This window comes from Actinia tenebrosa, unplaced genomic scaffold (assembly GCF_029948245.1).
Source record: "Actinia tenebrosa isolate PJP-AT-01 unplaced genomic scaffold, QUT_ActTen_1.0 PGA_scaffold9__36_contigs__length_13948895, whole genome shotgun sequence".
Taxonomy (NCBI): Eukaryota; Metazoa; Cnidaria; class Anthozoa; order Actiniaria; family Actiniidae; genus Actinia; species Actinia tenebrosa.
This window is the reverse complement of record NW_028292586.1, coordinates 4,183,254-4,205,293: the sequence shown is the minus strand read 5'-3', so window position 1 is coordinate 4,205,293 and position 22,040 is coordinate 4,183,254. Positions and strand designations below refer to the sequence as shown.

The 22,040-nt window shown below is 37.9% G+C and overlaps 2 protein-coding genes across 2 annotated transcripts; one reads left to right on the top strand and one right to left on the bottom strand.

The window, feature by feature from the left end:
- Positions 1 to 6,353: 6,353 nt before the first annotated feature.
- Positions 6,354 to 15,567, bottom strand: LOC116298614 (uncharacterized). Its single transcript, XM_031707132.1, has 3 exons — positions 15,443 to 15,567; positions 11,412 to 11,603; positions 6,354 to 11,055 (listed from the first exon to the last, which is right to left on the bottom strand). Exons 2-3 carry the CDS (start codon positions 11,587 to 11,589, stop codon positions 7,916 to 7,918), a joined length of 3,318 nt encoding a protein of 1,105 aa, XP_031562992.1. The 5' UTR covers positions 11,590 to 11,603; positions 15,443 to 15,567; the 3' UTR covers positions 6,354 to 7,915.
- A 141-nt stretch (positions 15,568 to 15,708) lies between these two features.
- LOC116298617 (syntaxin-6) lies at positions 15,709 to 20,742 on the top strand. Its single transcript, XM_031707136.2, has 6 exons — positions 15,709 to 15,893; positions 16,921 to 17,248; positions 17,944 to 18,054; positions 18,796 to 18,902; positions 19,052 to 19,146; positions 19,542 to 20,742. Exons 1-6 carry the CDS (start codon positions 15,859 to 15,861, stop codon positions 19,616 to 19,618), a joined length of 753 nt encoding a protein of 250 aa, XP_031562996.1. The 5' UTR covers positions 15,709 to 15,858; the 3' UTR covers positions 19,619 to 20,742.
- The last annotated feature ends 1,298 nt before the right edge of the window (positions 20,743 to 22,040 follow it).

Below are 22,040 nucleotides of genomic sequence, written 5' to 3'. Positions count from 1 at the left end.
AGTCAATTCTTCCATTCGTAAGATAACTTCACTCCCCAAGACTATTTCTATATGTGTAAGGGACTGGTCATAAAGTATGGGGGGTTGGGGGGCAAAATCAGGGGATGGGTCACATAATTTTGAACTCCTTAAAAGGGGTGGGCTGTTGATAAAATTTGACAACTAAAATGGGTGGGCCTGCAATTTTGCTTCTAAACTGGTTTTGGGTCATCAGGATTTTCAGCATCATTTTATGTGGGCCACGATAAAGAACACTGATTCTATTCTGATTTTGCCCCCCCCGACCCCCCCGATATTTTATGACCAGTCCCGAATCAATGATGTAGTAGCGTCAAGCTTGCACAATTTCATGACTGAGCACTGCGCAAGTAGTCATGGCGTCGTATAGACCGTATATATTAGTCAATGTAATGCTAGCAATCCACCAACCTTCCTGAACCAACAGTAAGAAAAACACCAGTCTCTTATAACACAGTTTTCGATCCACTTTTGCTCAAACCCCACTCTGCTTTTGGATTCCTTTTGACATCGGCTTTGTGCTGAGAAAGAGTTACGGGTACAGAACATTTCACTGATGTCCGTTTCCAGCCGACGCCCAAACGCACGGTGATTCCGACAGATTGCAAGGTTGTCTATGTTTCTAGAGGGCTCAAAAATACATAGTCTTGCGAGAATTAATTCGACCTCGGTTTCAACTTCAACTATACTAAAACATCGTTTGTCCTCAGCGATATCCCGTTTACATCTTGTCAAAGGAACGTTAGTGACAGATCTACTTCTTTCTTTTGGGTCAAACCCACAATGACCACCAATGATAGCTTGAAAGGAACATGATTCACGAGCCTCCATAATTGATGCTCACCATAATTAACAAATTTCTATACTGACTATAAACACTTTGTTAAAAGCTGCTTTTATTTTTGTCTACCTGGAAATGTACAACAAATTTTTGGAATTTGATTGAAACTATCAAATTCCTGGACATTTCGGCCACACACGCGTCATGTTCAGATCACAGTTCTATCAAATCGCACTATCGACATAAAATGTTATTTATATATATATATATATATATACTTTAAAATGTATTTTCTTTTTTCTCATAGTCTTATATCAGATTTACGCTTCCACGAAACCAGGCGAGTTTATCATACATTCGATCTATTGTACAGCCATGAAGCTAGTGGGGTAGGGGAGTGGGAATTGTATATCAGGCTACAACTGCACTCATTATACATGTAACCAATTTTAAACATGACTTCGATCAAGCAAGAAAACATATGACAGCTAAAAAAAACAAATCTTGATAATGAGTGATTCTCTTTAGTCTATACAAAATCACAAGATGTTCAGGCAATAAAAAACGTACTGTACCAAACGACGTCACGTCCGGCTCCGCGCAAACTGTCGTTTGTCACGCCATCAGCTCTCATAATCCGCTTTGACAGGTTTGATCCCTGCTTATTTACAAAGTAATGCAAACTTTCAAGCATACTCAGTATGTGAAAATACTATGTGATAAGCTGGATACCACTAGTGAGGAATAGTAACGTTTATAGAGCATGTTAACAGTCATTTATGATTACTAAGTTTACTACGCACCGATGGAATGCCACCGAGGCAAGCAAGCTGAGTGTCTTCAACACCGAAAGTGTAGGCTTAACTTCAACAAATAATCGTTTAAAATAATAACAGAGGCCAATCATGCTTAGATAGTCCTTAGATAGGCTAATGTGTGGATTAATAAGCTGTTAAAACTATTTTAGATGACTTTTTTCGCGGCCGTGATCTGTGGTGTGGAGATGTAAACAAACTGCTAATTTGCATATTTACATGGCAAATTTTTCCAACTTCGCATAACGTTTTCATAAGGCCTGTGAAAAAACCCAAACTAATTTTTGTAGTTCGTGTTATTATATCATTTGAACATTGTACAGCTTGAGTTTTGTAAAAATTGGAGAATGGCCACATGCAAGAAATCGCTTTTATAAATGTGAGGTAAAATCGAGACTGTGAATAACTGTGCTGGAAGAATGCAATTTTTTCTATCTAAAGTTTAGTTTAAAACGTCTAAAATCACCTGGAACAATTGTTCAACACCCCTTTTCTTGAATTCAGTTGCAAATTTGATTGTAACTTGGGTTTTCACTTGGAGCGAGAATGTTTTTGAAAGCGTAATTCGCAGCCGTTTCTTGAGCAATTTTTAGACCGACACGGGGTGAAATCGTTTTTTTCAAAAAAATCCGGATTTTTTACGTAGATCGAAAAACCGACCCCAGTACGTTCATAAACACATCAAACAGTGTCTACAGACCAAAAATGAAGGACTTTTATTTTTTTGATTGTGGCCACAAATTTTCGATTTTGCTCGATATTTCTGGACAGTCGCTCTTAATACTTCATCTGAGAAATCTTCGCCTAAAGTCTCGCAGGCACTTTGAATGCGTTGATGTTCTATTTGAGGTCTGTACAAAGTACCATCTTGGGTCATAAACTGACTTCCTTCCGGATCCATTAACCAAATAGAATTCTCATGGATTAACTCCACCAATGGAGAACTCTCGTAGACCTTTGTCTCTTTCTTTTCAGGAAATCTTAGTTCTCTCCAAGCATGCGCATTGTGTTGATAAATGACAATAGGAGCACCTCTGCCGCCATATTTATGTGTCCCGGGATAGATGTAACCGTCTGTGATATCTTTGACTACGATGCGCCTTTCTAAGGCAGTTTCTAACTTCTTTACGTTTTCTATGGTTGCTCCGGCCCTATGAGTAGCAAGCTCCCACTTTCTGTTGGCTTCTCTTCTTTTTGGGGTAAGCTTACCACCCCGGGAGGAATCTTCGAAGAATTCCCTGACTAACTTTCCTACGCAGTTGCCGGGATGTCGCATTGGTTTGAGTTTCCTAACGTCTGGCTCCTTAATCTCATACGCACCGTAGATTACTACTGTAACAGGGTAAGCAACTTCGTAGAATAACACGTCGATGCCTACCAGCGCCCCAGGCCTGGTATTTTTGTTTAAGACAAATAAGCTTTGCTTACCAGACGCCCGGATTGGGTTACGACCCCTTTCTATTATCCATTCACCGTCGTAATACTTTATAAACGTTAACTTTAAGCGGTAATTACCTTCAGGCATCAGGTTTATTCTTTTCGGCTCTTTCTTCGTCCATGATTTCTTCTGTGAATGTCGTGAAGGCGAAGTCGGCGTCCAAACGATCCAATACCTGGGTTCGCAGCTTGCGTACAGTTTTGTTTTGAATGCTTTTGATGGCGTCCATCTATATCTAGGAAATATTCTAACCTTCGTTTGCGACACTAAGAACAAATATTTTAACTTAGTAATGCGGGGCACCGATAAAACCCGTAGAGAGCTTTTCAAATCGAATTACGCAGGCAATACACATAGGGACCTTACGGGTAATACCCGCGGGAGCTGGATGGTACTTGGCGGGGGCAATACCCGACTCATACGGTACCCCCTCCGCGGGTCCCCCTAACTGCTGCTACCTCTAAGGTAAAAACAAAAATTCCTCCTTCAAACCAACCTTTATTTAATGGTAAAATGAATTTTACCGGAGACCACTGCCAGATTTCTTCAAAGCACCACACAAATATAACGACAATAATCAGTGCATTTGCGCGTGGACGGCGTCTCAGTAGGGGGTAAAAATTGGCGCGCTCGACATTCCACAAAATCGTTAGAAAACATGAATTCTAGGGTACTTACGTCTGTCCATGGCTTGATATTTTGAGAAAGTTTTTGAAGTAAAAATGTCTTGTAAACCACGTAGGTACAAAGTTATAGGACTCAGTATAAACAACTTCACACCCAACTGTCGACTACCACTCCTCGTTTATTCTGATCAGATTGTTCCGCCAGAATCATTAGAGGGTAACCTATTGATGTCTGTAGTTGAACCAGTTGAACGATCATACACAATAGGGGAAGTGGCATACCAACCAATACGGTGATGAAAATAATATTCATACATATAAATAATAATCAAATTTTTTAAATTATTATTTTAGATAAATCTTAGTTATCCTATATTTTTGAAATTCTATACCGCAAGCCAATATTACATCTTGAAATGACGTTGTATTATGTAATCTTATGCAATTTATTTATTATATTAGTTTCTGATTTTTTAAATAAAATTAATCAGTTGCATGGATGCACTTCATTATTACAGTATTACTGTTCCGTATCAGAGCTCAATAGAGCGTTTTCACGTGACGTCACAGCGGCCATTATGGGGTACACTAATACATTTTCTATCCTCCGGGAATTGGACACTATTTTTATGCAGATACTGTGAAGAAAGTTTCTATTGTTTATGGCTGCCTTCTCACGCGAGTAAAAACGATCTATAGCCCACGTTCGATATCTTTACATTAAAAGGAGATAAAAAAAGGGAAGGGTATTGAAGGGAAGAGAAGAGAAGGGAAGGCAAGGGAAGGCAAGGGGAAGAATATAATATTATCTGCTTACTTATAAGAAACGTTTTTGATTGATACCATCTTGATGATTAGGCTGCTAAGCTCATAATATTTTCCTTTCGACACTGAAACACGTAATAAAATTGTAATTAGTTTTTGGTTTAGTCATACAAAAACAGAAAAACTGAGAATAGAATATTTGTATACTTATCTGTAAGAAGATATTCTGATAATTTTTTTTTTTTTTTTTTGCTTCATTCGTTCGACGTCATTCTCGGTCTTGTGTGAAACCAGGAGTGCTTATCATTTACCCCAAATTTTTTCCTACTTTTCAAAGATGATTAAATAGCGTTTTCACGGTCTAGAAGTAGACACCATCGTATACAGTCAATTCAAAAAACGTTGTCGTCGACCGGCTCAAGCCTACGCGACTGGACCGAAAGGAATATGGGTAAAAATCACTGAAGCGGTTTAAATATTCGTTCTGAATAAATTGCGCCCGCTAGTAATAAGATAATAAAGGCAAGAAACAATCCATCAAATGCATGTCTTTGGGTTTAAGGAAACAAAAACAAAGTACTTATGATTCAGTTCACAATTTCGAATATATGAAGGCATTTAAAAAACGTCTCCTTCAACACTTCCCGCTCGCTTACGAAGGTTCGTGCTGTAAACAAGGCATAACTAGTCAGATAAAATTATGGAGTCAACTCGGCTTCAATGATTACTACCCAGAGTTCCTTTCGGTCCAGGCGCGTAGGCTTGAGTTGGTCGACGACAACATTTTTTTAATTGACTGTATATGGGATCGATATACCGCCCAACTTTGTAAAAAAAAGTTACATGGAAAAAAAGATAAATATCAGTCGGAAAAAATCAGTTTTTTCACGGATTGGAAACAGCAAGAAAACAAACGTTGTTGCAGCATGTTAGCATGGCTGAGAGCACATGCATGGTGGTCAGATCCCTGCAAACATTTATCAGTTAGACGACATAAAAGCGCGCGCCCATGGCGATATAGACGCACGAGAGAAAATATAAAGAACGATTAACAAGCGAAAGAGTGGCACGAGGCGAAGCCGAGTGACACTCTAGCTTGTTAAGAGTTCTTTATATTTTCTCAAGTGCGTCTATATCGCCATGGGCGAGCGCTTTTTTGTCGTCTAACTGATTTATAATATGACCAAAAATCTACCGTGCGACCCATGGGCAAATAGTTCATAGGCATTTCAGCCAATCAGAGCGTGAGTTATATCACCCATCCCGCTCGTGCGCGCGCTATTGACGCCATCGGGTTTGAAAATTTAGAGAAAAAAGGCAAGCGTCCGTTGAGATCAGCGTGCGCGAGCGTGCAGCCCATGGGGAAATAGTTCATTGGTTTTTGGCCAATCAGAGCGCGCGTAATAATCTAGTTATATTATAAAGCCTATTTCCCTATTGTTTTGGAGGGAGAAAAAATAGGCTCTGCCGATGTAGGACGTTATACTTATCGCGCATGCGTGGCTTAGCAAGGCTGTCATGATTTTGACAGCCGCTCTCTTCGAATAACGTGTGGCGCCAAACTAGCTCATGCGCATTAAGTGTACCCGACCAAAAACCGGTTTTAAAATTGGTTCAGTCGTACGTTCACAACCGTGGACAGGGGTATATCAAAGGAAACGTCCTACAGCGGCAGAGCCAATTTTTCTCCCTAACAAAACGAAAGAAAAATAGGCTCTGCTAAGTGTTTTGGTCGCTATTTGGAGCCGATATCTTAACAAGATTTAATGACTTTTCAAAGCTGATCGAGTTCTTTCTGACTGACAGCACACCGGGTGGTCAGTGTTTGGCCACTATTTGGACCAGAAATTTTAACGAGATTCCGCGAAGACTTGCCTAAGATGATTGAAATACATTAATTGAAACAAAGCTGAAGTCACTCTTTGAAACTTTATTACAATTAATTTGATATATCAAATATGGTTCATAGATAAATTTTACTCACATAAGGATTCAGTATAGAATTTTGGATAAAAATCTTATTCATTGGAAACTTTTTGTCTTCATAAATTATAAATTTTGTTCTAGAACTTTTATTCTTTACCCAGAACGTATAGCGCTAGTTTTTGTGATAAAAGCTATTATCACAACTATGCCAACCAGATATACAGATAAAAAAGGTTGAATACTGAATACTGACTACTGAATAGTGCATTCCAAGACCGAATTGCATTGTGGGTCATATTGACATTGTCTAACAAAGGCTTAATAATAATGATCTATTCTATTTTTAGTGTATTCCATCTGAAACAATATACTAACTACATGTAGAGAGTTAATTGCTGTATATTTACTTTTTATTTCAAATTTATGAGACCCACAATGCCCTTTGGTCTTGGAATGCACTATTCAACCTATTTTTGAATAGATGTATTCGCTGATGAACCAAAGCAACTTGGCAAGAACGATAGTGATAATGGTTGGCAAATTAACATTATATCACAATGCGTATGTTTGTAAACACCAATTCTAATGATAAATGGAATAAAACTAGATTTTATTTCCAATGGATGTGATTAATATGGTTTTTTTTTCTTTTGATGAAAGTTTGTGAAGGAAAACAAGATTGATTATCAGTTTCCCCGCGCCCAAACTTCCATACGGGGACCATTTAATAAAATTCGTGTTTGAATTTCTACATCACATAAACACGAATATATTGACATTAGTGCATGCACAACGATTTTCTTGATTTTCAATCTACTAGACCTGGAATTAATTTATTATTTTTTAACTTGATTTATTAACAATTATTAAATTAAATCTGATTCCTAAATTTTCATGATTTTTTTTTTTTTACACTAGAAAATAAATTGTAAATTTGCTTTGTTATTTTCTGCCCCAGGAGACTAAAATCCCCTAAAAATCCCAAACCCCTTATAAACTAGAAGTGTAGATGTGATCAACTAGTGGAATTCAAGTACTGAAGAATATTTTAAAGAAAAATAGTTATTGAACTAGGCTTCCTACTTCAGGTAACAGCGTTATTACACAGGAAACTCGCTATTAGATTTGTCTAAAAAGTATGTGTGGTTATTACACAGTAAACCCGCCATTAGATATTTGGCTAAAAAGTGTGTGGTTATTACACAGGAAACCCGCCATTAGATATTTGGCTAAAACGTGTGTGGTTATTACACAGGAAACTCGCCATTAGATATTTGGCTAAAAAGTATGTGTGGTCTTGATTGTTCAGTGAATCTCTGAAAAACGTATCTTCGTAGAAAAACTAGTTGTTTAGCAGTACGCATTATAAAAATATCCGAGTCCTCGGCTACAAGGGCGGAGCGAGATCTCAATTACAGGTGGGAGATGTACCATTTTCCCGCCAAATCGAAAGGAATCTGTCATGAATGAATTACTTACATTTTGGTGCCAAGAGCAAACTTTTGGCACGTGTCCCCGTCCCCCCTCCCTACTCCAGTGCTCAGCTTTACACGATTGATTCATATGTGTAAGAGGATCTAGCTCTCTTTTTGACGACTAGTTCGATATCCTTGTTACCCTTGGTGTGTTTCTTGGACGCCTTCCATATCAGAGGACGCAGTCCGTTGATAATGACAAATAACAACCCCAACACGTCGGCTACTACAGCCATCCACAGGGTGACATACCCACTTAGAGCTACGATCACGATGATTATTTTCAAGAGTACGGAAAAGACGATATTTTGCTTCACGATCAGGCTGCAGAACTTAGCAAGACAGATGAGCTCAGGGATCTTTGCAAGGTTGTTACTCATCAATGCAACGTCTGCAGCCTCCACAGCTAGGGCAGTGCCCCCTGCACCCATAGCTATTCCGACATTCGCCGCGGCCAGAGCAGGGCCATCGTTGACTCCATCGCCAACCATCCCCACCATAAGCTGTGGATCACGTGATCTTCTGCAAAGCTTGCATGATTGGCATTTATATTCAGGTGGGTCAGTGGAGCCTGGAGCCATCTTACTTTTTTGCTTTTCTTGAATCCATTCAAGTTTGACATGGGGTTTCATCTCAGAGACGCATTCATCTAGTCCAAGGTTCCTGCTCACGGCATCTGCTGTCCGTGAGTTGTCTCCAGTGATCATGGAGGTCTGAACACCGATGTTCCTCAGCCAATCGAGGCTGGTCGACGTGTTGGGGCGTATGGCGTCAGCTAGAGCTATCATGAGGGACAATCTTTCATTGACGCAAACGAACACCACAGTCTTACTCTCGCTTGACCACAGCTCATACTTCTCTGCCATTGCTTCAGTTAGAGATGCCCCGCATTGATCAACCATTTCCTTATTACCAACGCGGACAAGTTTACCTTCAATAAGCCCTGATATTCCTTTTCCTTCGTACATCTTGAATTGAGTAACCTCGGGCAAACTTATCACCTGGTTCTTAACCATTTCTGCGACGCAACCAGAAAATTCGTTGACTATTGCTGCAGCAATTGGATGCACGGATTTGCTCTCCAACCCCGCTGCTAAGCGTAGGACATCCCTCTCATTCTCGCCATAAGCACATTCCATATTCATCACCTGAAATTTCCCTTCTGTCAATGTTCCAGTTTTGTCGAACGCAAGTACCTCAATCTTGGACAACGTCTCCAGGTGTTCGCCTCCTTTGACCAACGCTCCTTTCCGCGCAGCCGCAGTAATGCTACATACGACAGCAATCGGGGTGGCCATGACCAGAGCGCAGGGGCAAGCAATGACTAAAATGACCAATGCCCTCTGACCCCATTCTCGGATTTCCTCTAAATAATTGCCAACACCTGCAGCACCCAAAATAGCGGGTACGACAACTACTAGAGCAGCAACCACCACGACGAGTGGAGTATAGTATTTGGCAAAACGATTAATGGTCGCTTCTGTCTTTGAAGAGCTTGATTGTGCTTCTTGGACCATCTGCGCGACCTTCGAAACCGTTGAAGTGGAAGAATCTGAAGTAGTTTCAACTTCAATGTAGCCATTTTGGTTGACCGTACCGCTGTAAACCTTAGAGAAAGCAGTTTTTTCTACGGGCAAAGATTCTCCAGTGATTGAACTTTCGTCGACTGCTGCTTTCCCCTTGGCTACCACTCCATCAAGAGGTATGAGTTCTCCTGGCCTTACTGCTATCAGTGTTCCTATAGCGACACTTTCAATGGGTACACTTTTTCCCGTTTCGACCAGCACCGCGACTTCTGGTCTTTTGAGCATGAGCCTGGAGATTGTCCGCTGTACTCGAAACATGCAGAATTCTTGTAGAGCATCGGCGAAGGCAAAAACGTAGACAACAGTAGCTCCCTCCACCCATTCACTAATAGCCAAGGTGCCTATAATAGCAATTAACATTAAGATGTTGATGTCAACTTTTCGGTTCTTGGCCGAAAAGAAGGCGTGTTTCAATATAGGAGCACCTCCAAAGATAATCTCAGCGATAGCAACCCACATATACCATGGCTGTTTGAGAAAATGTCCCGCAATAGCGGTAATGAGAAGACAGGTTTGTATGAGTAGATAAATGCAGCGAAGTTTAAAAAGACATGGAATTTGATCGTTATCTTTATCGTGATGCGCACCCATTTCCATAACGGTTGCTCCAAGGTGGACTCGGTTCAGGCTCTCGACGAGTTCTGTCGGTGACGTCACATCCGGGTCATGACGTACGTGCACCACTCGTCCAATGACGTTCACAGCAACATTTTCTACCCCTTGCAAAGGCTTTAGGCATTCTTGAACTAGCTGAGCCTCCATAGCACAACAGATATTTTGTACGCGTAGTTTGGTGGTGTGTCGTCGAGGAAGAGTTCCTTTGGTTTTTACTTCTAAGCTAGAGCTTTCAGGATCCGGTTGCTTTTCGCACGGTTCTATGAGCAACACCGTCTCCTCGTTGACTTTGCAACAACTCACTTCGACTTCTGTCGACACACATTCCCCTTCGTCTTCCTTTTCACAGCATTTGTCATCTTTGTCAGTACAGCAGGTTGCTCGGCTCTTTTCTCCACTCGGTTCGAGAAATAAAACAGTTTCTTCTTTATCCTTGCAGCAACTTACTTCAACTTTGGTGGAACCACTATCTCCTTTATTCTTATTCTTTTCACAGCATTTGTCATCCTGATCAGCGCAAAGAGTTGCTTGGCTCTTTTCTTGTAACGATAATGACTGAAATTTAGCATTTCCCCCTCCACTGCAGCTAGGTTCATTTTTGAACGAACAGCAAGGTTTCTTTCCAGGGTTTTCAACTGCAGCACAACTCGATGTCGTGCCACAAGGCTTCTTTTCTTGAGACGAGCAACAAGAATTATCTGTTTTTCCTCCTTCTTCTGATACTTTTCTTTCAGAACATCTCTCCACACTAGAACTTTTCATAGCACTGAGTTGCTTTTTTGAAAGACAACATTGCTCTTCAAGACAACGCTTTTTCTTTTCTTTTTCTCTAAGGAGATAATTTTGCGAGCATCTTTCTTCACAAGTATCAGGTTGTACTTTTGGAGCACAACATTCGCTCTCCTTAACTACATCTTGTTCACAACATGGATTTTTACCAACATTCTCACCTTTGCAGCAAGAAGGCGCCTCTATACCAGCAACTTGGTCGTAACATTGACCTTCCTCACCTAAACATGAAAATTGCAGTAATATTTCAATTTTTTTTCCGATACCCTAAGAAAACCACCTGGGCTGACCAAAGTCAGGGGTGCTTACCATTTAAAACCAATCCATCCGGTTGGAAATTTGTTTGCTAATGCCCCGCTATGTAAACGCTATGTAATAATGACCGCTTGTGATAATGACCGAATGTTTTGTTTCATTGCAGACGCATGCGGCGTAAAACTATGACTGAGAACCAATATTTCGTGGGGGAGCACATACCCCCCTGGTTCCGCCGCCCCTGTTGTTGAGAGCTCTCACCTCTACGTTACCCCTGCTTCTCTGAGGAATCTAAAAATATATTATCCATGTTTCAACTTACCATCATTTCTAGTGCCATCTTGAAGAACAGTATCGCCTTTGGCTAAGTCAGGGTTAACCTGGTCTTTATTGACATCTTTTTCTTTGATAGACTCATTGTCATGGAAACAACCTTTACATACACAGTCTATTTGAGGAAGGTTGTCAGGGCAACAGTCGCAGTGAAATTCTTGACACATGTCTCAAGTGATGGCTAAAACAAAAGGTCGAGACGAGATTAACCACAGGGAGCCCAAACGTAAAAAAAATCGTAGATACATTCACACCTTATAAGGAAAAAAATAAACTAAAAATCTAACTAAATACTCAAACATTGATTCTGAATATTTCAATTTCCCTGTTGTTTAGTCTTAGCCTCTACTTTGTGCAGAATATTCATTTGTTGCAGTAAAGGTCTGTGGAATTCAAAGTTTTTGTTTTGTTCAAGTTATGCATTCTTTGCTTTACCGTTGGCTGTTGATATTTGTAATTATTCTGACTCTAAAATGAGGCCAATCCTGAATAAATGAGTATTCTACTAAAATGAAAAGCAGTTATTTGAAAACGTAATACGAGGAATTTCTTAATTATTATCCCTTCATCACCAGAGTTGCATGTTTTTATTGCTTTCCTGTGGTTTTGTTTTGATAAAAATACCAAACTTGATATCAAAAACATAGGAAAAGCAATATCTATGGCACTCTTAGAGAGCTTTATCTTTCCTTTTCTAAAGACAAACAGGATGTTATAACCAGATAACCCGCGCCCTAACCTAGTAGTTAGATAAGAGTTCAAGGTACTTTAAAACTATCCTGCAGGGTACAAGATCCTTCTAGTACCTAGGGTAAGTAAAGATAATACAGATAAATGTTTTCATTTTCAATAAAAAAGCATTTACGTGAGCTAATATCACTAGTTACTGACTGACTCATCTTACAGATGGATTCAATCCATAGATGTGTCTGTCTGTGTGTCTGGACAGCTGCCTGACTGACTACCCTCCTAATACAGCCCCTATTACAGCTACTGTTTGTTAAAGAAGAGAACTACTTACTGACTTACATCTTACAGATGGACTAACTTCAGATGTGTCTGTCTGTCTAGATCACAGCTGACTGACTGGGTATACCTCAGCTACAACCCTCATTCTCCAGTTCAGGCTTATGATCCTGGTATTCCTTCTTCTTGCAAATAATACTATGTAGCACAGAGTTACATTACTATAACTAATAACAAATGTCGTTATCAAATACACTCAATTATAAACTACTATCAAATTGAGCTGATCCTCGCAGTATATCAAGCAACTTATGCAGCTGCAAATTATTGGAAAACTCAGAAAAAATTCTATAAACAACTAGTTGGCTATATCAAGGGCTATGAACAGCTCATCAGGCCAGTAGCTTAAATACTTACAACATATGAAGGATTTTTACTAATACAATGGAATTGTAGAATATTACAGAACTATTTCACAAGTTGATAAAGTATGATCTCTACTGTTAACTGCAGAACTCAATTTTGCATCAATTTTACATTACCCATTTAACTTTATTAACTTGCCTAGGGTTTGAGCTGTGGTATCGATGGAATGAAGTTCTGCTGAGGTTGACGATGTGCACCACAAACCTTTGTCTTCAAGCACAAAATCATTCAGCTAAAGCAAAATGCTGCTATTTAAAGTTTTCTCCAAAGGGGGTAATATTATATCAGTGCCAATTCTAAGGAAGTCTTTCTTCAAATATCACTGATAGTACTGAACTCTTAGCCTTGCTGCCCTCCAAATTTTTCATGGGAAACTAGTGTTTGATAAGATTCAGGAATGCGTCTTGACAAGGCTGTCAAAAGTTATCCATTGTAGAACCCTAAAACTATGTAAATATTAGCCAAATGCCAAAAACTGTCGACTATGTTAAAACGTGTGCAGTTGTTTTGAAGGGTTAACTTTGGAATGACAGCTGTCAATTGTTGGTAAAATAAAATAATATGATTCATTTATATAGCATAAATTCTATGACAGTCAAAATATGCTTCACAATATATCCAGTACAAAGAAAGAAAAAACAGACAAAATAGAAATATAGCCAAAACTAGAAAGAACAAGGAAGAAAAGAAAAGTTAAAATAAAGAAAAAATTATGGATTAATCAATAAATAAGCCTGTCTGAATAAGAAGGTTTTACATGTAAGCTCATCCTTAAAAATGCCTATAGAGCTACTGCTTCTTATATCTCTAATTATAATCAGAATACTAAATATGCTTTAACAAATGAATATTTTCTCATAAGATTTGTAACCTTGTAACCGAGGGCAAGAAAGGTGAGCTCTGATTGGCTGATAGCCAAGGATTTTACGTTTTACTATTTCAAATGGTTTTTGATACCCATAAAAATTGCATTTTTAAGAAACTAGTTTTTGAATTAATGTAAATCAGGTGTGGATTTTCTCACTCCAATGAGCTAGAAATTTATATAATAAAATCGTAAATTTTTCTAAACGAAAATCATGAGGGACAGCAGACAAAACCAAATAATAAATAGGATAAAGGTGATTGTCATGCAAATGCTTTAACAAACAAAGTGTTGTGCAAGTTTCAATAAGATTTTGAGCAACATCTTCAAGAAAGCTTGTTTTTAGTATATTACTAGTACTGACCCCTACTCCATCAAAGAGCAGAAAAATCATATCCTATCTTTGACTCTCACTCAGAGCCCAAGAGAAAAAGCAATTAGTTAATTATTGCTGGGTATTTATACATTCATCTTTAAATTATGAATAAACGTGCTTAGAAGAATTATCTAGGACTTATTAGGATTATTTATTAGGATTTAAAGGATGGTTTCCCAGGTTTGATTACTGGACTCAACATCTTGAGATTATTTCTTTCCAATTTGAGGAGTTCTCTCTATGTTGTCCATTTTTCCTCCCTCAGCCAAGAGGTTGGTTCAGAATATCAATAAAATTTGAAGGCCTACCTAAAAGCAGTATTACTGCAAGATATACACACAAAAAACAAAACAAAAATAACTAATATTTTATACTGGAAAAGGAGATATGAGGTTAACCCTATCGAGAATATCTCCTCAGATTGAATTGGAATTTAGAAGTCGATATTTGTGGGGGCAGGAAAACCAGAGAACCCAAAAAAATACCCTTCAAAGCACAGGAGGGAATCAGAAACAATCCTACTCACATGAAACCAAGCCTGGCAGGATTTGAAGCAGCTTATGCCGCCTAGCTTCCCTAAAGATCTAGGAAAACTGAACGTGCAGTATGCAGTGTTTTTTCTCCCATTAAACACTTCTTTGCAAAGCCAGCTTTGTTTGCTAATGGTGTCAGCACTGTGCTCTGGTCTCCCACAGGCCATAAATTTGAACCAATGAGGGCTTGTGTAGCGAAGTGGCTACATATCAAGTGTTTATAACCTTTAAACTCAAACTTCAAAAAAATTATTCCACAACGCAAGGGAAGGCAAATATTAAAAGGCAGTTTTAATCTTATATATCATTTCAAATCTCATGGGCTGTTCATAAGTGTACTTATTATCATGTTTTTTGTTTTTCACGGCTGTTTTACGAAGGACTTTGTGTCTACTCGATCGAGAAAATGTATTGTATTTCCTTTATTCTAGGCTTATTACTTTTAAAGGATTAAAATCCTTAGGCTATCAGTCTATTAACAAAACTAGAGAGGGTTATTTAATATCATTGTTCTTGCCTTTCAAATAAAGCATAAAATAGGCAATAAAATATAAAACGATTTATTTTCAAAGATGATAATAAGTTTATCAAGCAAGCTTCAATTTTTATCCAACATTAATGGCTGAAGATAGCGTAGAATTCCTCAAACCTGACAGGATCTGCCTCAACTTTTAAACGTAGTTAAAATATCACTTTTCGTTTGAAAAATTGAAACCTTTCGGTAAGCTTTTAAACAAAATAAACAAGGCAAAGCTTATAAGAAAATGGCGCGCGTGGCAAAGGCGCCCCTTAAAATTCCCCAAAATGTTAAGAAAAACTAAACATTTTAAATAAATTAGTGAACAGTTACTAACCTTATTTCATGGATTGATATTCTGAATGAAGATAGAGGTATAAAAGTGTTGCGTAATTATAACTTTTATTTTTTCTATATACACCTCAAGTACAAAGACCTGACGACGAGCAGTCGGTGAAAAAGTGCAGAGGCTCTTCGTATAAGAACGGGATTCCCTCGGGTCAGGATCCCGTTATCCATATTAAGTAAGCAGGAAGTGCGTCATATGTCATATAAGGAAGCGCAAACGGAAGTTATAGCAGCGTCATTATGGATCACGTGATGTATTTCACGAAGTCCATCACATCACATCTGTGTTGGTTTCCGTTCGTATTAAAAATTTGGAGAAAAAATCTCGATTTTACGGCTCATATTCTACCCGATTTTGTACCTAAAGGTGTCTAAGAAAGCTTAGAAGTTATCCAAACAGTTACGATGTCTTTGGAAGATCCATTCTTCGTGGTTAGAGAGTACGTATACTTCATTATTTATCCTTGCTTGTTTCTTTAAATGTCTGTTTACGAACGAAATACATTTCTCTTCTACGATTTATGAGACTAGAATCGATGCTTTATTGTTTACCCACGAATTACAGTTTCTTTAAAGTTTAAATTTACCTTTTATAATTTTTTTTTCTTACTTATATCTTGATATCTGTCGATTAAGTAGCCAAAAAGTATCCACGTATAAAGCTCCTTAAGCTATTCCCCAAACTATGAATTTCTAGACATTTTAGTGTTAATTTCCAGACCATGTCTTGACTTACAGAGGTTATACTCACTAAGTCAACACGATAGCTTTTGTACCATAATGCTAAAACATTCTCTTTTATCAAGTTCCTTGAAATATCAAGTTATTTTGAAGTGTTTGCTGGCTATAGCAACATTGCATTATTGACAATAAAAACACTTCAACGACTGTCAAACTGGTTTTTGAAAATGAGCAAAATTTTGGTTTTTGTATTAGAGCATTGTGATTAATTAGTTTGTGTTTCACAATTTTGAAGTGCAAATTACACAAGCTTTGTGGAGTGCAAATGATAAACCTTCAAATTGGTTTTAAAAAGCTTTTTATTGGACCCTAAAACAACCTCTTGGCTGATCTAAGTCAGGGCACGGCTAACTCACAGATCAAACCCTGACACAACCTATGATCGAACCCTGACACAACCTCCGGGCTAATCGTATCTAGTGATATGGCTAACTCACAGACTGACTTTGAATGTCAAATAGTATTTTTACTATTTTAGGTGATGTCAACTGTACTTATCTTACTATCCAACAGTGTGACTAAACTGTATGAAATCAAGTATACTGATATTTTTGCGTGATCATGTGCCAGCAGCCATGTCCAATGGCATCCCTTTACTTTTCGGAATTAAATTCTTTCTCATGTAAAATGATCATATCATTCCTACCATCTTACCTTGAAACCCTGCTGTCATTTGATTGCACAGCACCTCTCTTAACTTCAACTCCTTTTGTTAAATTTCATTAGTGAAGTTCAAAAAGCTGTCAACAAAGTTAGAGAACTGTATTCAAGGTGGAAAGAACTTTTAAATGATCCTCGTATGGCAGGAAGAGAAGAATATGATTGGACGACGAATGAACTGAAGAATAATATTCGGAGTATTGAATGGGACTTGGAAGATCTGGACGAAACTATCGGCATTGTGGAAGCAAATCCAAGAAAGTTTAATATGGATATATCTGAACTTAATAAAAGAAAGCTGTTTGTAAAGCAAACAAGAGATGACATGACCTCCATCAAAGAACATTTGAATAGTCCGTCGGCAAGAACAAAACTTGAGACTTCTACGAGACAAGTAAGTTCCTTGTTGCTATGACAACCGCTGCTTAACATTTCAATCCTCGGACCTGCTCCAATGAACGACTATTAATTCATATTGGAAATGCCAGAGAGTTATAATTCCCCTCCCCCCCCCCCCCCCCCCCCCACAGTGTTTGAGTTAAAAATTCCTCCTTATGCAACAAAGCGGTGCAGTTGTAATTAATCCCTGCTAAGTCATTACCTGATATTGCTGGTTTTCAATCATTCCCAAGAGAATGAAATAACACAAGACACAGCGGGCATGTTGGATGATATAACAAAATAGACTAATGACGAATCTTTTGTTAAATTCATCCAACATGGCGGCTGTGAAAACCATCGATATGTGAGTGAGGAATTTCACTGGGTTTCATCACTATGAAAAAACCAACTTCTTTACTTACGTCAGCAGAGCTTCAAATAACAGCCAGACCTCGGACAATGTCCGGCCAGAATTAGAACTTAGTCCAGTCAAATCTTTGTCTTTCGTGTCATTTTGACCAGTAACATTGAGCCAGAACCAAGGTATGACTGAGCTAAAACTGATTTAGCCAATCATCATGACCAGTGACTGACTGACTGGCAATTATTTGAAGCCCTTATATAATAAACAAACCTAGTAAATAACCTAAAGGCAAGTGCTACGTCAGCAATGATGGTATTTTATGTAGTAACTATTATATTTTTCAGGCTTTACTTGGTAACAGAAATGGTAAACCTCAGGATAAATATTCACGTTTAGATCGAGAAATAGAGCGATCAAATCAAACATTTATTGATGATCAACAACAGCAACAATCTGTAAGTTCTACTGTAGGATTACAAATGATAATTTAGTATTGTTGTCATTGCTAGAGGCGATAGGCAAAAAGCGATAGAAGATAGGTCATTCTAAGATCCAATAATCACTGGAATGACTTGTTTCTGCTTCTTATTCTCTTCAAGAACATGGACCTGAGTGTTGAGACTGATTTGATGTTCCTTGTATTCAATGAAACCATTTCCATGACCTGTCGCCTATCGCCTTTGGTGATGACAACATTGATTGAAATAGGTCTATACACAGTGTATGACTCTCATGAACCACATGACGTGAATGATTGACGTGGGTTTCTTGACGTGTAATAAATAATAAATAGTAATTTATATGGAACCAAGGAAAAGTAAACAAGATTACATATTAAAATAACGTTGTATCATCTTCTTTTATTGTTATCAGTATGTTTCTTTACGGAACTCACTCACGCCTTTCTGGAAAAAATCAAACAAATAATTTTCTGATACAAAAATCGAACTTGGAGATGTGGCGACCCAAAAAAATATGGGTTTCATTTCGAAACCTAAAAAAATACGTGGCTGGTCTCTTCACCCAAAAAAATACCGAGAACGAAAATTGTCAACCCCAAAAAAATATGTCAGACCTCCAAGTTACCCACCCGAGTACACCCCCTGGACACTACAGCTGTATAGCTTTGAGTGGTGAGTTGAGGAGGTAGCTAAAAAAACAAGAACAATTCCTTAGAGCATCATATTTTCTTCCAGTTATTAATGCAATCACAAGATGAACAAATAGAAATGGTTGGACACAGCGTTGGCGTACTTAAAACCATGGGTAAAAAAATTGGAGATGAAATCGAGGATCAAAATTTGTAAGTGTACATTTTCTGTTTAAACTCTTCATTTTTTTCCAGTTTTATTTCTAATTTTTCTCAATGTTTTTCTCTCGAATATTTGTGAACTGAAAATTTTTTGACAAACAGTTAGATGCTTTAGAAATGATTTGTTATTTTATGTATAGGATATTGGATGATTTTGGACATGAATTAGAGATGACAGACTCAAAATTGAATCAAGTTGTTCTAAAAGTAGAAAAAGTTCTTCGTCTTTCAGATGGTAAGTCTGATTTAATTATCATCATAAATATTTATCACAATTATCATTACCATTATCATCATGACTATCATCAGCACTACAACCACCATGACCATGATAACAACCACCACCAACTTTATCATCATCATCATCATCATAATCATCATTATCAACATCACCACCTTTACCATGATCACAACCACCACCACCATCATCATCAACAATATCGTCATCACCATCTTTATCATTGCGATCATCATATCACCATCATCATGATCATAAACTTCATCATCATTGTCACCAACATCATCATTATCATCATCATCATCATCATCTATTTCTGTCCCTTTCCCTGTTTGATTACCAGTAATTATTATCATTATTAATAAACTAGTTTTTTACATTTGTATTCACAGACAAACGACAATGTTATGTTCTCATATCACTAATAGTAATAATGGTAATTGTAATTATTTTATTTATAGTGCTGTGAAATAGAATCATATTAGCTATATCTAACTCTCATGAAATTTATTATTGTGTTATACAAACTCTAATATGCCAAGTTGGGAAGTGGGATGTGTCATTGAAACATATATATGCCTGTACGTTATTAAATGAAATTATGAATAATTAATCAGGAAATACAAATATTAAACAGACAGAAGAAGTCTAATTTGGATACAGCATTGTACAGATTACAGGCTATCAATTGTATCCGCATTTAACTTTAACATGGATTTACTTTATCAAACTTACTTCAATCTCAAAGCGTTTATAAGAACAAGGAGATTATAGACATTAATTTTTATAAGTAATACGGTTCTGTCCAAAAAGGTTGATGAAGGTTTTGTTGCATGCTGTGTGTTGCATATGTTACATGCTGCATGTTGTGTTACGTGTTACATGCTGCATGTTGCGTTGCATGTTACATGTTGCATGTTGCGTTGCGTGTTACATGCTGCATGTTGCATACCAAGCCTGAAGTGCACTATGGACAATGTAAATACAATCAACGAAAGTTCACAACAATATGAAATATTCCTATACTTTGTGTGCACGTCTTTTTTCTGGCATCATTTCTTCTATGCTGCCATTATAGTACATTTTCACAGCATGCAACACATCATGCAACAAACCCTTCACCAACCATGACTCTTTATTGGCTTCCACTTTAAAGCAATAAAATACATACCATCCAATCACAGTGCTTGACTCTAATATGGCTCCCACTCGTCTAATGAGTCTATTTTGGCTACCAGCCTGAACCAATCAGAAAGAACCAAAATGCATAGCAACCAATCACAGTGCTTGACTCTAAAATGGCTTTCACTCATTTCATGGCTACATAATGAATTCCAGTCTGAGTCAATCAGAGAGCACTAAAATGTATGCTACCTAACCACTTGCTTAAATCTAAAACGTTGATTCCCCTTGAGAAAGTAACAGCTTTACAAATGGTAGCCATGTTGGTTGATCTGAGAAGCGAAACTCATGCCAATTTTATCAATTCAGCCAACATGGCCGCCATAAGAACTCTTAAATATCCTTTGTAAATACAGTTCAAAACAGATTTGATGGAGATCATAAGAATAAAGAAAGGGTAGAAAATGGAAAGTTCCAGGTTTTTTATGTTCTTATTTATGTTTTATATATAACTGGTTAAAAATATTGATGATTTTGAATGACCATTGGAAGTACGTACTTAAAAAGATACGCTGATTTGGGGGGGGGGGGGAGGAGGAAAGCTGAGGCTTCAGAGGGGAGGGTCGTCAGTAATAATTTGAAATTTTTGAAGGGTCAGACCTTCTTATTTAGCAACGAAAGCTGTTTCCTTGCAGAACACTAGCCACTATGAGGCAAGCGAGGCAGTTGCCTTGACAAAACGTCACAAATATCCCTCGCCCCCACTTGTTTGCCTCGGTAAACTATTCGGTCTGGCTACAGCCCTGCCTTGTTGACTTAATAGGAAGGTCTTGAATTGCTTACTGAGTGGAAGGGGGAGGGCTACTGCTATTGTAAAAGTCTACTACGAATCGCCCAACCCTCCACCCCACAAAAACATACCTTCCCTTCTAGATTTTACACATCTAGCATTGATGGTCTGGTGGTTTGTTTAAATCTTTGTAGTGTTTAAAAAAATAATAATAAAATGATTAAAACAAAAAAACAAAACAAAAACAAAAAACAAAAAAAAAAAAAACAAACAAAAACAGAGAAACGTCAAGGCTTGTAAATTCGAAATGGAAATTAAAGCATTGCTAAATAAGAATTTCGAAAAAGCAAAGCATTGTTTCCTACTTTTCATTGCATATCATTCATTCAAATCTAAAATTACCGTATTACATAGCCTTAAAGCAAAGAACGTGATTCGAGATGAGAGCAATAACGTATGATCTTCACTTAGGCTTTTAAATTCTATTCTTTTGCTATGTATATTAAGCGTTTTCCTCGGGAAAAGGAAAAACAATTCGGTCAAAGTACGCGCGCGACAGACTATTGTTCTAAGGAAATGTTTCTCAAAAAACGTCTTTAAGTGGTATAATTTCCTAAACGTTTTATCCTTCGGGCTGCATTTTAATGTTTTGGCATTTGGCTTATATTCTTTTTTAGAATCAGTTTGAAGTACCTTTTTTGTACGCAAACGTGCAGGCGTTATCACGTTTAAATACATAAAGAAACCCTTTTTTCTTTTTAAACGGCACATGATATTAAACACAGGTTCTAGTGTGAACGGGCGTGAATACGAGCCAGCTGGGCGGCCTACTCATACTGTATTACCTCCAGTCAAAACTCTGTGCACTTCCGGCTTCAGACAACCGTCGTGGCTATCACATCATCACACTGTACTAGTGAATCGGCACGCCACACAAAACAGACCTATCCGATACATACATACAACATACATACAAGTG